The sequence below is a fragment of the Vipera ursinii genome (genome assembly GCF_947247035.1).
Source record: "Vipera ursinii genome assembly, chromosome: 5".
NCBI lineage: Eukaryota > Metazoa > Chordata > Lepidosauria > Squamata > Viperidae > Vipera > Vipera ursinii.
This window is the reverse complement of record NC_139518.1, coordinates 28,096,086-28,108,704: the sequence shown is the minus strand read 5'-3', so window position 1 is coordinate 28,108,704 and position 12,619 is coordinate 28,096,086. Positions and strand designations below refer to the sequence as shown.

The following is a 12,619-nucleotide window of genomic DNA, read 5'->3' as shown; positions in this document are numbered from 1 at the left end:
TGACTCAAGCAATTAAGGTAATCTAATTATTCTTGCTCTCAAAAGAACTTGCACACTTACTACTCTTTGCCGCTTAAATCATAAATATAGTTGTGAGTTCAGGAAAATAATATTATTCTATGATATTGGATAGGATTGCCAGTTGGAGGGCAGACTAAAGTTAGAGCTTCAGGAAGCAAGTGTATTAATGATTCCTTTAATAAATGACTCAAAGCGGAAAATATCAACTTTATTGAATTTGTCTGTTAATTGTCTGAATATTGAGATACCCACTCTGGTACATTTTAATACTGCTATACACAGTGTAATTACATAAAATAAAAAAGGAAAACATTACAGAAGGCAATTCTTAATATATAAGAGCAGTAAAAAAATGGCAAATGGAATATATCTGTTTGCGGAGTGAAAATTAGCCAAATTTATATACTACATATCTTTATTAATATATATATAGATATAGATATCAACATACTGTATATCAATATTTGACAAAAATGTGAGTTATATGGAGTATTTTAATAAAATGGTATAATAGTTAAAGGTAAGATTGTAAATATTGAAATAAGTAACTTTAATAAAATTCCTCCTGCAAGCTTAATTCAGTGTGATAAGATTCTTAATGTCCTGACTTGAACTAACGCCTACGTTGACGATTGTTCCTTCTGTTTCCACGTTCAAAATACATGAAATCCTAAAATGTAAAAGAATAGGAAAAAATTAGTCAAAAACCTCAGACTAAAATCCTTGTTTATTCATATTTTACATCTGCTACTCCTGAATGTAGGTTACCTGAAGTAACCAAAAACTCCTGAATGTATGAGAAGACTTTTGGAATATCTAATAACCTCTCCAAGGAAGCAGTGCAAATAGTGTCTCCTCTTATTACCAACCTCTGAAGATGATTGGTAGTGTAGAAGGTTACTGTCAAAGTAGAAGTAGAAATGCCTCACTTCTTATCACAATGTCACCACAGGTTATTCACAAGAGCAAAAAGTGAGGGTTAGTTGGTAATTCTCTAAGAGTTGAATCAAATGATGTTTTTTTGAGGACAGGTGAACTACTACCTCTTGCAGTCTCCATCTTCACCCCACTTTCATCTTCCTGGAAACTTAATCAACCTAAAAGTATATGGATCTAATCTACATACTGTATACCCACCTAATAGATGGTGGAGCTGATGTCATAAAAACATATTTCTTAAGACTAACAGGCTCTTATTGCCTCACAAGAGATTAAATCACACTCTTCTCTACATTCAGTGCATATTAAGGCAACTAACTGCACAGCAAAATCTCAAATTAAATGGATGATCTGAGCTGCTAGAGCTAAGGTTGCAGAGGGAAGATTTCTGTCTAAATTATAATCCTACACATACCAAGTTTCAATCCTATATCTCCTGTGTACTGCCAGTAAAGAAAGTGGATATGTTGTTTATGGGCCATGCTAAGAGCTAATTTGTCCAAAATTCTTTTTTACTAGCTTTGTGAACCCACTGTTTTCAGAATTGTAATGTTTTAGGCCTAGGACTTACCATAAGAAAGCAAGCCCCCGTTATGACTGCTTTCATATTAATATCAAGATCCATTGGAAAGCGGATCTGAAAAATGCTTGCATCAGTAGCAACTTCTCTTGCCAAACCAGTCCATTTTTTTACTATGTTTCCAATTGTAGATTTCCCATCTACAGTTTTCACCTGATTTTAAAAAGAACAAAAGAAAAAAGAACATATTTTATCCTTCCTAAACTGTATTAAACATTTTAATATAAAGATTACATTTAACAAATTATTACATTGTTACATCATACTGATGTCCCAGATTGCATGACAATATCTCAAAGTAGCTGAATTAATATTTGTATAATATCATCAATTAAATAAGAAATTTCAATATAAATAAATCCTACATTCATTGAAAAGCATCATGTTACTTTAAGATAATCAGCACAACTCCTTTAGATTTATAAGTATACTATACATACATTTTTATGGAAGATTTTAATTACACTAATAAAAACAAATACAAACTAAACTCAGAGAAAGGACAGTAAAAGAAAAAAGAAAAAGAAAAAAAAGAAAAAAGAAAGAAAAGGAAAAGAGTGAAATAAAGAAACAGAAAAAAACATAAAGAAGTGACTTCTAATTTTCATCACAAGAATAAACAAATTTGGTAGCTCTTCATCTTCTATAAGATTATAAACAGATATATCTTCTTCCTATAACCCATTTCTTATCTAGAAGCAAATCCATAAAATATCAATTTTTCAACACTGGTATCAGCATAAAAATCCAAAATGTGTTGCCAGAATTTCATAAAAATGCTCTATTTTACCTTTGATCAAATAAACCTATTTTATATATTTTTTTCCTTTTATTTCTCAAAAATCTTAATCATTAATTCACTCAATTACTGATATAGGATTTATTTCTCTTGAATTCTTCTTCATCTTATCATATAAGCTTCTTCAAGGCTTTAACAAGTCTCTTTTGTAAATCCAGTGGAAAGACATTATATCTGCCCTGTTCACCGCCCTGAGTCCTTCGGGAGAAGGGCGGTATATAAATAAAATTATTATTATTATTATTATTATTATTATTATTATTATTATTATTATTATTATTATTATTATTATTATCCAGGTTATTGTTTTGATTTATCAATTGCATTTCCCCTTTAATTTTTAAAACTTCTTTTACAACTTCTTTTGTATAACAAATAAAAAATTCTTATAAGGATCATTCTCTTGGCATGGTCATTTGTATTCCACTTTAAAAACAACTTCTTTGTCTTTTTCAATATATCTACTTCCACTATTGGATTACTATGAGTCCACTCTGAATCAAGCAAAATTTGTTTCACATCTGTCATTTCTTCATCAACATCCTTAAAATATAGTCTATCCACAGAAACAGAATCATTACTGTTATTGTAGATATTACGGTTATTAATTTCTCTTCCATTCCCCTTTAATTTTTTTAAAATGTTATAGTGTTTTTGTAGTTTTATAAATCCCAATCCTAATCAGAACTAACGGCAGTGGGGTTTTTTTTCTTTTGGCCTGGAATATGTTTCAATTGAAATATATTACTTTATTCTTTCCTATTTGGGACTACAATTGACAAGTGATAACAAAATTATCTTTCAAAATAACTCACCCAATTAAGGAAAGAAATGATAAAAGATTGAGAAAGCTGGAGAAATTTAAACTCATCTTATCACATAAACTATGACTGTTAACATGAATATATTACTTAAAATAGTATTTGTTTCAAGTGGTTCCAGAATAACAGTTGCACAACTGACAAAGAATAGCTCACAAATTAGCTTTAAGTGTGAGAATGTTAATATTAGAGGGTGCAGGTTTAGCCAACATATTTCATAGTCCAGTCCCCTGCTCAAGCAGGAGAACCTATACTATCTCAGACAGATGAATATCCAGTCTCCTCTTGAAAATCTCAAGAGATGGAGTGCCCATGATCTCTAGGGGTAAGCTGTTCCACTGGTTGATTGTCCTCACTGTCAGGAAGTTTCTCCTTCTTTCCAGTTTGCTTCTTTCTTTGATCAATTTCCAACCATTGTTTCTCAACCTTCATCTGGTGCTTTGGTGAACAACCTGGCCCCCCTCTGCCTTGTGGCAGCCCCTCAAACACTGGAACACTGCTATCATGTCTTCCCTATTTCTTCTTTTCTTTAGATTAGCCAGACCCAAATTGAAGTAGCCGAAGGACCACTCGGGACGACAGGCTAGTAACAACAGGTTTATTAAGAGCAAGGCAAACATAGAATAACTTGTCCGGCTTTTATAGCCGGCAGCTGGTAGCGAGAACCAATCAGAGGTGTTTATTTTGGCGCCGTGTCAGGCAGGGACCAATCCGCGTCGTCTTCCGTTGACAGCTCCGGCTTCCGCGTGGCTTGGTGTTTTGACAGCCGCGAGCTGTCAGTGGTCGCGCCTGCGCTGTGCGGTGGATGCTTTGACAGCTCAGGCTTCCTCGTAGTCTGGAGTTTGACAGCCGCGAGCTGTCAGTGGTGGCGCCTGCGCTGTGCGGGGAACTTTGACAGCTGTCAAAGTTCCCGCGTGTTTTTCTGTCAGGAGGCTTTTAGTTTATACACTTTGCTGCTGCAGTATTATTTGAACTGTTAACATATATACATATCTATTACGGAACTGTTTACATATATAACACACCCCTTACCCCTCCCCTGGTGCGTTTCTTTCCTCTTGGATGTTTGAACCTGCCCACTGATAGTCTTTTAGGTAGGTGGGTGGTCTCCGATTCCTGGTTGAGCGGCGAAGGGGTGGAGGGTGGTCTGGTTCTGGATCCTCGTTTTGGTGTTCTTCTTCCTGGTTTGGGATAGGCAGCATTTCCGGTGGGGGTTGTATGTCGGGATTGGCTGGTTGCTCAGAATTGTGTGGTGGTTGTCTGGGTCTGAGCTGATCAATATGGCGGCGTATGATGCCCTGTGTTTGCGTAGCTATAAGGTATGAGATGGGCCCTGTTTGTTTTATTACTGTCCCTTGGACCCACTTGTTTTTATCTGTGTATGATCGTGCCCAAATCAATTGACCTGGGTTGAGTGTGCGGGCGGGGTGGGGGTGCTGTTTTTCTTCTGGATATGTATCGGGGTGTAGTCTGTCCAGACGTGTTATTAGCCTTCTCCCCCATCTCAATTCCGCCGGTGATTTGCCGGTTGTAGAGCATGGAGTTGTGTGTTGTGCTAAGAGGAACTGGCTGAGGCACCTCTGCCAGTTCCCTTTAACGAATTTTTTTAACGCTTCTTTTGTGGATCGTACCATAATTTCAGCCATTCCGTTCGACGATGGGTGGAACGGCGCCAACGTGACCAGCCTAATACAATTCTTCATAGCGAAGATCTGAAATTCACGAGAGGTGAATTGAGGTCCGTTGTCAGAAACTATGGTATCAGGTAGGCCGTGCGTCGCGAATATTTTTCGTAAAGCTTGAATAGTGGCTTGGGATGTTGTTTTTCTAAGGGGTGTGACTTCCAGCCATTTAGAGTGGCTGTCTACTACAATTAAGAAACTTTGGCCCTGGATGGGTCCGGCAAAATCTATATGTATACGTGACCAAGGGTTCCTTGTAGTCTCCCATTTATGGATTGGTGCCTGGGGTGGTTCATTCCTGGTCTCTTGACAGGTATAACACCCCCCCACATACTTTTCTATTTGTTTATCTATGCCTGGCCACCACACATAACTTCTAGCCATCGCCTTCATTTTTACAATTCCAGGGTGACCTTCGTGTAATATTTGTAATGTTTGGTCAATGTTTTTCTCGGGTATGATGACCCTATTTCCCCACAGTAGGCATCCTCTATGTGTTGAGATCTCATTTTTCCTGTTATAGTAAGGTTGGAATTGAGGTTGTGGATTTTGAGCTGGCCATCCTGTTGTGGCCCATTTGAGGATTCTGGCAAGTATTTTATCTTTAGCTGAATTATTAGCTATAATGTTTGCAGTCAGGGGGCATTCTGGAAGTTGGGAGATTGCTAAAATCTGGCTGGCTGGGGCTGGGTCTGAGTCCCTGGTTTGTATGGGTAGTCTACTGAGGCAGTCAGCGTGTCCCAATTCTTTACCTGGTTTATGTATTAGTTGATAGGAATAGGCTGCTAAGAAGGTTGACCATCTTAGCATTCTCGGGGAGAGAATTTGTGGAGTAGTTTTGTTCCACGTGAATATGCCTAGCAGAGGTTTGTGATCTGTAATTATAGTAAATGGTCTTCCATATAGGTAATCATGAAATTTTTTGACCCCTGCTACTATTGCTAGGGCTTCCCTGTCAATTTGTGCATAGTTCCTTTCAGCTTTGGTTAGAGTGCGTGAATAGAAGGCTATGGGTCTTTGTGTACCGTCCTTGAATATGTGACTTAAGACAGCCCCGATTCCATAGGGAGAGGCATCGCAAGCGATGCATATTGGGGTGTCCTCCCTGAAAAGGGTGATAGTTGAACTGTGACAGATAATCTTTTTTAACGATTGGAAGCTGCTCTCATGTTCTTTGGTCCAGGACCAAGTTGTACCCTTGTCTAGGAGTCTATGCAAAGGCTCCGCAATAGTGGCTTTATGGGGGATGAAGGCGTGGTAAAAGTTTAACAATCCTAAAAAGGATTGAAGCTCTTGTTTATTCCTAGGGCTGGGTGCGGTCTGAATAGCCTGAAGTTTTTCTGAGGTGGGGTGAATGCCCTGGCTATCTATTTTGTACCCTAGGAATTCAGTGGATGTGACTCCAATAGAGCACTTTTCCCACTTAAGTTTGAGGCCGGCTTCTCTGAGCCGGCTCAGCACAGCTGACAGCCTGTCAGCTAAGTTCGCTTCGTTTTCTCCGGCGATGAGAACATCGTCGAAATAGGGGCAGACCCCGGGTATTCCCTTCAGGGTCTTCTCCATGATACCCTGAAATATACCCGGGGCCGCCGATATGCCAAATTGGAGCCTCCTTACCTTAAAGGCACCGCGGTGGGTGACAATTGTCTGGGCCTCCGCAGTGTCCTCAGTGACAGGCAGCTGCAAATACGCCTGTGTGAGATCAAGCTTGGCGAAAAGGGCGCCAGAGCGGATGGAAGCAAATACGTCCCTTACCGCTGGCACCGGGTAGGCATGGGGGCTGAGGGCTAGGTTGACTGTCGCCTTATAATCAGCGCACAGTCTCACTTCACCATTAGGTTTGATTGGGGTGACAATAGGGGTCTCCCAGGTTCCCCCTTCTGTTGGCTCAAGCACCCCTAGTCCTACGAGGCGATCAAGTTCGTTTTCGATTTTTTCTTTAAGGGCAAAAGGTACCCTCCTGGCTCTTATCTTAATTGGTTGGATTGCAGGGTTTAGCTGTAAGGAGATGGGGGGACCCGTGTATTTCCCTAAAGTGCCATCGAAAACGTCGGCGAACTTATCGCAAACGGCTTCTAGGCTGGGTGTTAGAATGGTGTTAACCCCTGTTAAAGCGATGCCTAGTGGACCGAACCAGTTTAGTCCTATCAAATTGGTGCGGTTCCCTGGTGTAACTAAAACCTCCAGGGGACCCTTGAACCCCTTGTACTGCACTTCGACCTTGGCTTTCCCTTCCAACGGAATGGGGGTTTTCTGGAAGTCAGCTAGGTGTACCTGAGTTTGTTTCAGGGGAATTTGTCCTCGGCCTTTCTGACAGATCTCCTGATAGGTTGTCAGCGAAATTAAGGAAACTGCCGACCCAGAATCTACTTCCATGTGGCAGGGCACCCCCTGAATTCTGACCCAGATCTTAACCTTGGAGCTTATGCTGTTTACCCTGTCCACTGTCTCTACCAGGGGGCCTGGGTGGGGTTCTCTGCTGGCTTGGGCAGCCGGCCTACCTGGGGGGTTTGCCTCCACCTCATTGATGTTGTCCCGGCCCTTGCTGCGGCACACCGGCTTGATGTGGCCAGTCTTCCCACAATTGTGGCATTTCGCGTTCCTAAAGCGGCAACTTCCTCGGGCATGATTGCCCCCGCAGCTGGCACAGGCGGCTCGTTGCTCGTAACGCGGTGGTGGCGGTGGAGGGTTCCTGGACCCCCGGCGGTCCGACGTTTTGCCCCTTCTCGGCTGTCGGTGCTCCATTCGGCGCTGTAGGGCTTCTCCGTCGGTGAAATCTACCGACTCTCCACTGTCGCTGAAGGCTGCGCTTTCCTGGTAGACGGTCGCGGGGGTCTCTGGGGTCGTGTTGGTCGGCTTCTTCTTGTGGCTGTGTTCGTATGCCATGATCTCCCTGGTCAGCTCGGCCAGGTTCATGTCGGGTTTGGACGTCAGTTTTTTCTGTAGCTTCTCGTCCCTCAGACCGATCACCACCTGGTCTCTGATGCGGTCTTCCAGGTCGGGGAAGCAGCAGTTCCTTGCGGCGTGTCTGACCCCGGCGATGAATTCGTTGGCGGGCTCATCCTGCCGTTGTTTCTTTTGTGTGAATTGCACCCGCCAGTACAGTTCTGATCGAGCCGGCATGTAGTATTTGCTCAGCTGGTCCACCAAGTCCGCGTAGGAGACTTCAGTGATGGGCACTGGGCTGAACAACCCGACGGCTGCATCGTACACCGGGGGCCCGCTGATGTACAGCAGAGCGGCGGCCTTTGCTCGGTCGTCAGTGATTTTACTGACGAGGAGGAATCCCTCGACTTGGCCGAGATGTGATTGCCATCTCTCGGGATGGCGGGTATCAAACTCCCTCACACGGCCGAAGTTTGCCATGTCGTCCGGTCCTGGGTTGCTCCGATGGAAGTTAAAACTTCCGTGACAGCTCTTGCCGGGAACTTCCTTCCTCGGCCGTGACTTCAGCTCCGGAGCGATCCCATCCTCGTCGCCAGTGAAGTAGCCGAAGGACCACTCGGGACGACAGGCTAGTAACAACAGGTTTATTAAGAGCAAGGCAAACATAGAATAACTTGTCCGGCTTTTATAGCCGGCAGCTGGTAGCGAGAACCAATCAGAGGTGTTTATTTTGGCGCCGTGTCAGGCAGGGACCAATCCGCGTCGTCTTCCGTTGACAGCTCCGGCTTCCGCGTGGCTTGGTGTTTTGACAGCCGCGAGCTGTCAGTGGTCGCGCCTGCGCTGTGCGGTGGATGCTTTGACAGCTCAGGCTTCCTCGTAGTCCGGAGTTTGACAGCCGCGAGCTGTCAGTGGTGGCGCCTGCGCTGTGCGGGGAACTTTGACAGCTGTCAAAGTTCCCGCGTGTTTTTCTGTCAGGAGGCTTTTAGTTTATACACTTTGCTGCTGCAGTATTATTTGAACTGTTAACATATATACATATCTATTACGGAACTGTTTACATATATAACACACAAATCCCGTAGCCGTTCTTCATATGTTTTAGTCTCCAGGCCTTTGATCCTCTTAGTAGTTCTTCTCTGAATTTTTCCCAAACTCTCAACATCTTTTTTGTGATATGGTGACCAAAATTGGCTGCAGTATTCCAGGTGTGGTCTTACTAGGGTTTTATAAAGCGATAATAATACTTTGCATGATCTTGATTCTATGCCTCTGTTTATACAACCCAGGATTGTATTAGCTTTTTTGGTTGCCGCTGCACACTGCTGGTTCATTTATAAGGATTATAAAAGAAGATAAAACCTTAGAAAAAACAGAGCTTGATAAGAACATGGAATTCCATCAAAAACAAAACTCAGTAATCTCATCTGTAACCTTCAGAATTGTTAATTGTCTCCACAATAAAAATATTCTGGAATAATTATTATAAGAAAAAGCCACAATTACAATGATAAAAAATAAAAAAAAATGAATTTATACAGCTATCCAGAATTGCTTTACAAAGTAAAATGATGGCATATAAAATTAATAAATTAGTGTATATAGTTCAAGTCCACGGCCTTATTAATAAATAGTAAATGGAGGATGTGTTTACCTCAAAATTAACATCCTGATAGAATTGGCAGGGCACACAAGACGCAGTAATTTTAAGAACATTTTCTCTGGCCTCATTCTGTATAGTAAATCTTGGATGGCATGGATGCCACTTTTGTTTCACATATCCAATGACGTTACCAAGAGGTGCCTGTACTTCAAGCTAAAAGAGACAGAGGGGAAAATCTCAGTTAATACAAAAAGTAGACTTATAATTTTACCTAGCACAAAAGTAAACAAACAAGATTTCATTCAGTCAGTCAAAAGCAGTGCACCCTAATACTGAAGGTTAAAATAAGAAAGACTTGAGGGTCTTATTTGACAAAATTAATAGATGATAGAGACAAAACAGAAGTATACCTGAGATAGTAAATCCCTTTCTTAGCCTTATGTGTCTCCCCATCCTTCCCTTCTAACCCCACAAAAGGTTCTTGAGGTCTTGTCTTCTTGTAGTAGGGATATGTCTTCCAGTGCAATATAAAGAAGAGAGATGCTGAAACAAATTCTCAATATACACATACCAAATGATCTAAACTTAGTTTTCAAAGTACTTAGAAATTGGGCTTGGATGATAATATGGAGCCATATGGCTACTTTAGAACTGTCTACTCTCAAATCCTCATTCATGTATTGCAACTGCCATGGTGGAAGGCTATTTTAATATGTTTTTCCATAAGGATGAATGTATCCATTTGGATGATGTGATATACATTTGGATACTTGACAACTGTTTCATATTTATGATGGCTGCTGAGTCCCATGGTCATGCAGTCCCCTTTTGCAACCTTCTGATAAGCGAAGTCAGTGGCGAAGTCAGAATCACTTAACAACTGTGTTATTAATTTAACAACTGTAGTGATTCACTTAACAAATGTGGCAAAAAAGTTGTAAAATGGGACAAAGCTCACTTTACACATTTCTCACTTATCAAGATAAATTTTGGGCTCAATTATGGTCTTAAAGTTAAGGACAGGACAAATAGTTGTCAAATATTTTCTTGAAAACCTCCAGTGATGGAGCACCCACAACTATGGAAAGCAAGTTGTTCCACCGATTAATCATGTTCGCTATCAAGAAATCCCTCTGTTTCTCCTCCCTCCATCCATTGCATCTTGCCCTGCCCTTGGGTGCTATGGAGAATAAATCAATGCTCTTTTCCTTGTGATAGCCCTTCAAGATTAGCTTAAACATATATAGTTTGCCTAGCCATTTATCGTATAATTTAGCTTCCTGACCCTATCATCATCTTTGTTGCTCTTCTTTGCACTCTTTCTAAAGCCTTAGCATCTTTTTTGTATCATAGTGAACAGAACTGGATGAGTATTCCAAGTGTGGTCTCATTAGTGCAATATAAAGTAGATATCATTTCTTGTGATCTTGATGCTATTTCTCTGTTGAGGTAGCCTAGGACTCTGTTGGCTCTTTGGGGAGTAGAAGCATATTGCTGGCTGACTGACTGAAGGAATTTGATTATCTCACAAGTTTTATTTTAAAAATAGTTTTATTCTTTCTATGTTATGTTAATATTTGTATGTGTCATACGTAGTCTGGTATAACAGGTACCCTTTTACCTATCAGTTGATAGGAAGGTCATGCTTTAAGGCAGAGTTTTCCAACCTTTCCGGGCTTGCAGCCCAGAGGGAAGAAGAGAAGCTCCCAAATTGGTGCACATGCATGCATGCAAATGGGTCCACACGCACTGGTGGAGCACTAGTGGCCCCATTCGTGCATGCGGCATGTGCTGGTGCCATGCACATGCGCAAATGGCCATGCTCCACACAGCAGCTAGCAGACCCGTTTGCGACTGTGAGCACGCACAGACAAGGCCATGGGTGCTAGCACAAGCGGGAATACACACCCATACATGTGTGCACTGGCCAGCCATTTCTGCAGCCCGCTGACCAAGAGCCCACAGCCCAGTCCTGGGCCGCAGCCTATAGGTTGCAGATCCCTGCTTTAAGGCAAAAGGGTTGCTTGGAGCAAGATAAATCTGTGTTCATGTGGAAATAAACTGAAGAGTGTTGTAACTATCACTTGAAAAGGATAATGTAGCTCCAGAACAAAGAACAGTCCTGCCCTTACACAATGGAAGGATCTTTTTATTACAGATTCAATCATTAGTAGCTGAATTTAATTTTTCCACAAATGAAGGAGGGCACTAATTATTGCCTGGTAACAGAATACTATTTGTTTTCCTGATATTCTGCAATGTCCTTGCCTCACAATTATTCTCACATTTGATGAAAAAGTATGACATTAGCTACATCCCCATTCTGCAATGTCTTTCTTCCTGAAATTTTAACTATCTTCCCTGATGATAGGTTTCTGGTAATTGAAAAGCTTACAAATGCTTTTGTAAATATTTATTTGGTCTATCTAATTGTTAGAAAGCTTCCCAATTGAAACAAAGCTGTAAAATCAATCCTTTGAAATACTCAAAACATATAACAAAAGACACGACTTGCCAAGTTGTTGGAAGTTGCACTAGAAGGAATTCACAACAACTGTTCTCTTGATGATAAGGAAACTGATTTAACAGAAAGAATCAAAAGTTGGGCACAGGAAAGAAAAAGCTATTTACCTCTTGCAGGCAACAAATACAAGGACAACAGCAAATGGAGCAATGGCACTCCCTGGACAATTGCATGACTGGTTGGTTTGTACTGTCAAAGAGTTTTATGGTAAATGATCTCAAAGGGCCATAACAGTTCAGGTTGAAGTCATCATTTTCTTCAGCTGCAAAGTATACCCAATGCCCCATGGCATTTTTTATTTCATACTTATTACAAGTTTCCAAGCCACTTATCACTGAAAAAGAAGTGAAAGCATAAGAATTAAGTGAATCTAAATGTTTATCATTAATTTGACCTGAGGGAAAAAAGAGAAATCAGCTTCAGCCTCTAAAATGCAATTCTATAACACATGATACAGTATTGCTTCATCCAATTACGTCAGCCGGTTCTTCTATCTGGTCAGGCAGGAAAGGTATATTGTGGATCCCATCTGACTGGCAGGGTCCTGGAAGAGCACCTTCTCTGCCATTGCCCTGTCCCCTGGGACATTTCCCCGCATCGAGGTGAGGCAGGGTCCCACTCTCCTGGCCTTTCAGAAAGGTGCGGAAAGAGGAGCATGCAGCCATTGGGCTGGTTTGTGCCCTGAAAGTCTTCCCCGTCTTTTAATTAATGTTAATATTGAATTTTAATCATCCTTGCCTTTCCTTAAATTTTATATACCATTTTTA

General features: G+C 41.4%; 1 protein-coding gene across 8 annotated transcripts in view; it reads right to left on the bottom strand.

The window, feature by feature from the left end:
* Positions 1-215: 215 nt before the first annotated feature.
* The window catches only part of LOC310641546 (phospholipid scramblase 1-like), a 52,130-nt gene continuing 39,726 nt past the window's right edge, over positions 216-12,619 (bottom strand). For all 8 annotated transcript variants that reach the window (XM_083364705.1, XM_083364709.1, XM_083364707.1 and 5 more), the window contains 4 exons: positions 11,960-12,186; positions 9,380-9,541; positions 1,532-1,693; positions 216-691 (listed from right to left, as the gene is read on the bottom strand). In XM_083364705.1, the coding sequence (XP_083220831.1) occupies positions 635-691; positions 1,532-1,693; positions 9,380-9,541; positions 11,960-12,186 (608 nt within the window). In that variant the 3' untranslated portion in view covers positions 216-634. The remainder of the gene's footprint in view (positions 692-1,531; positions 1,694-9,379; positions 9,542-11,959; positions 12,187-12,619) is intronic.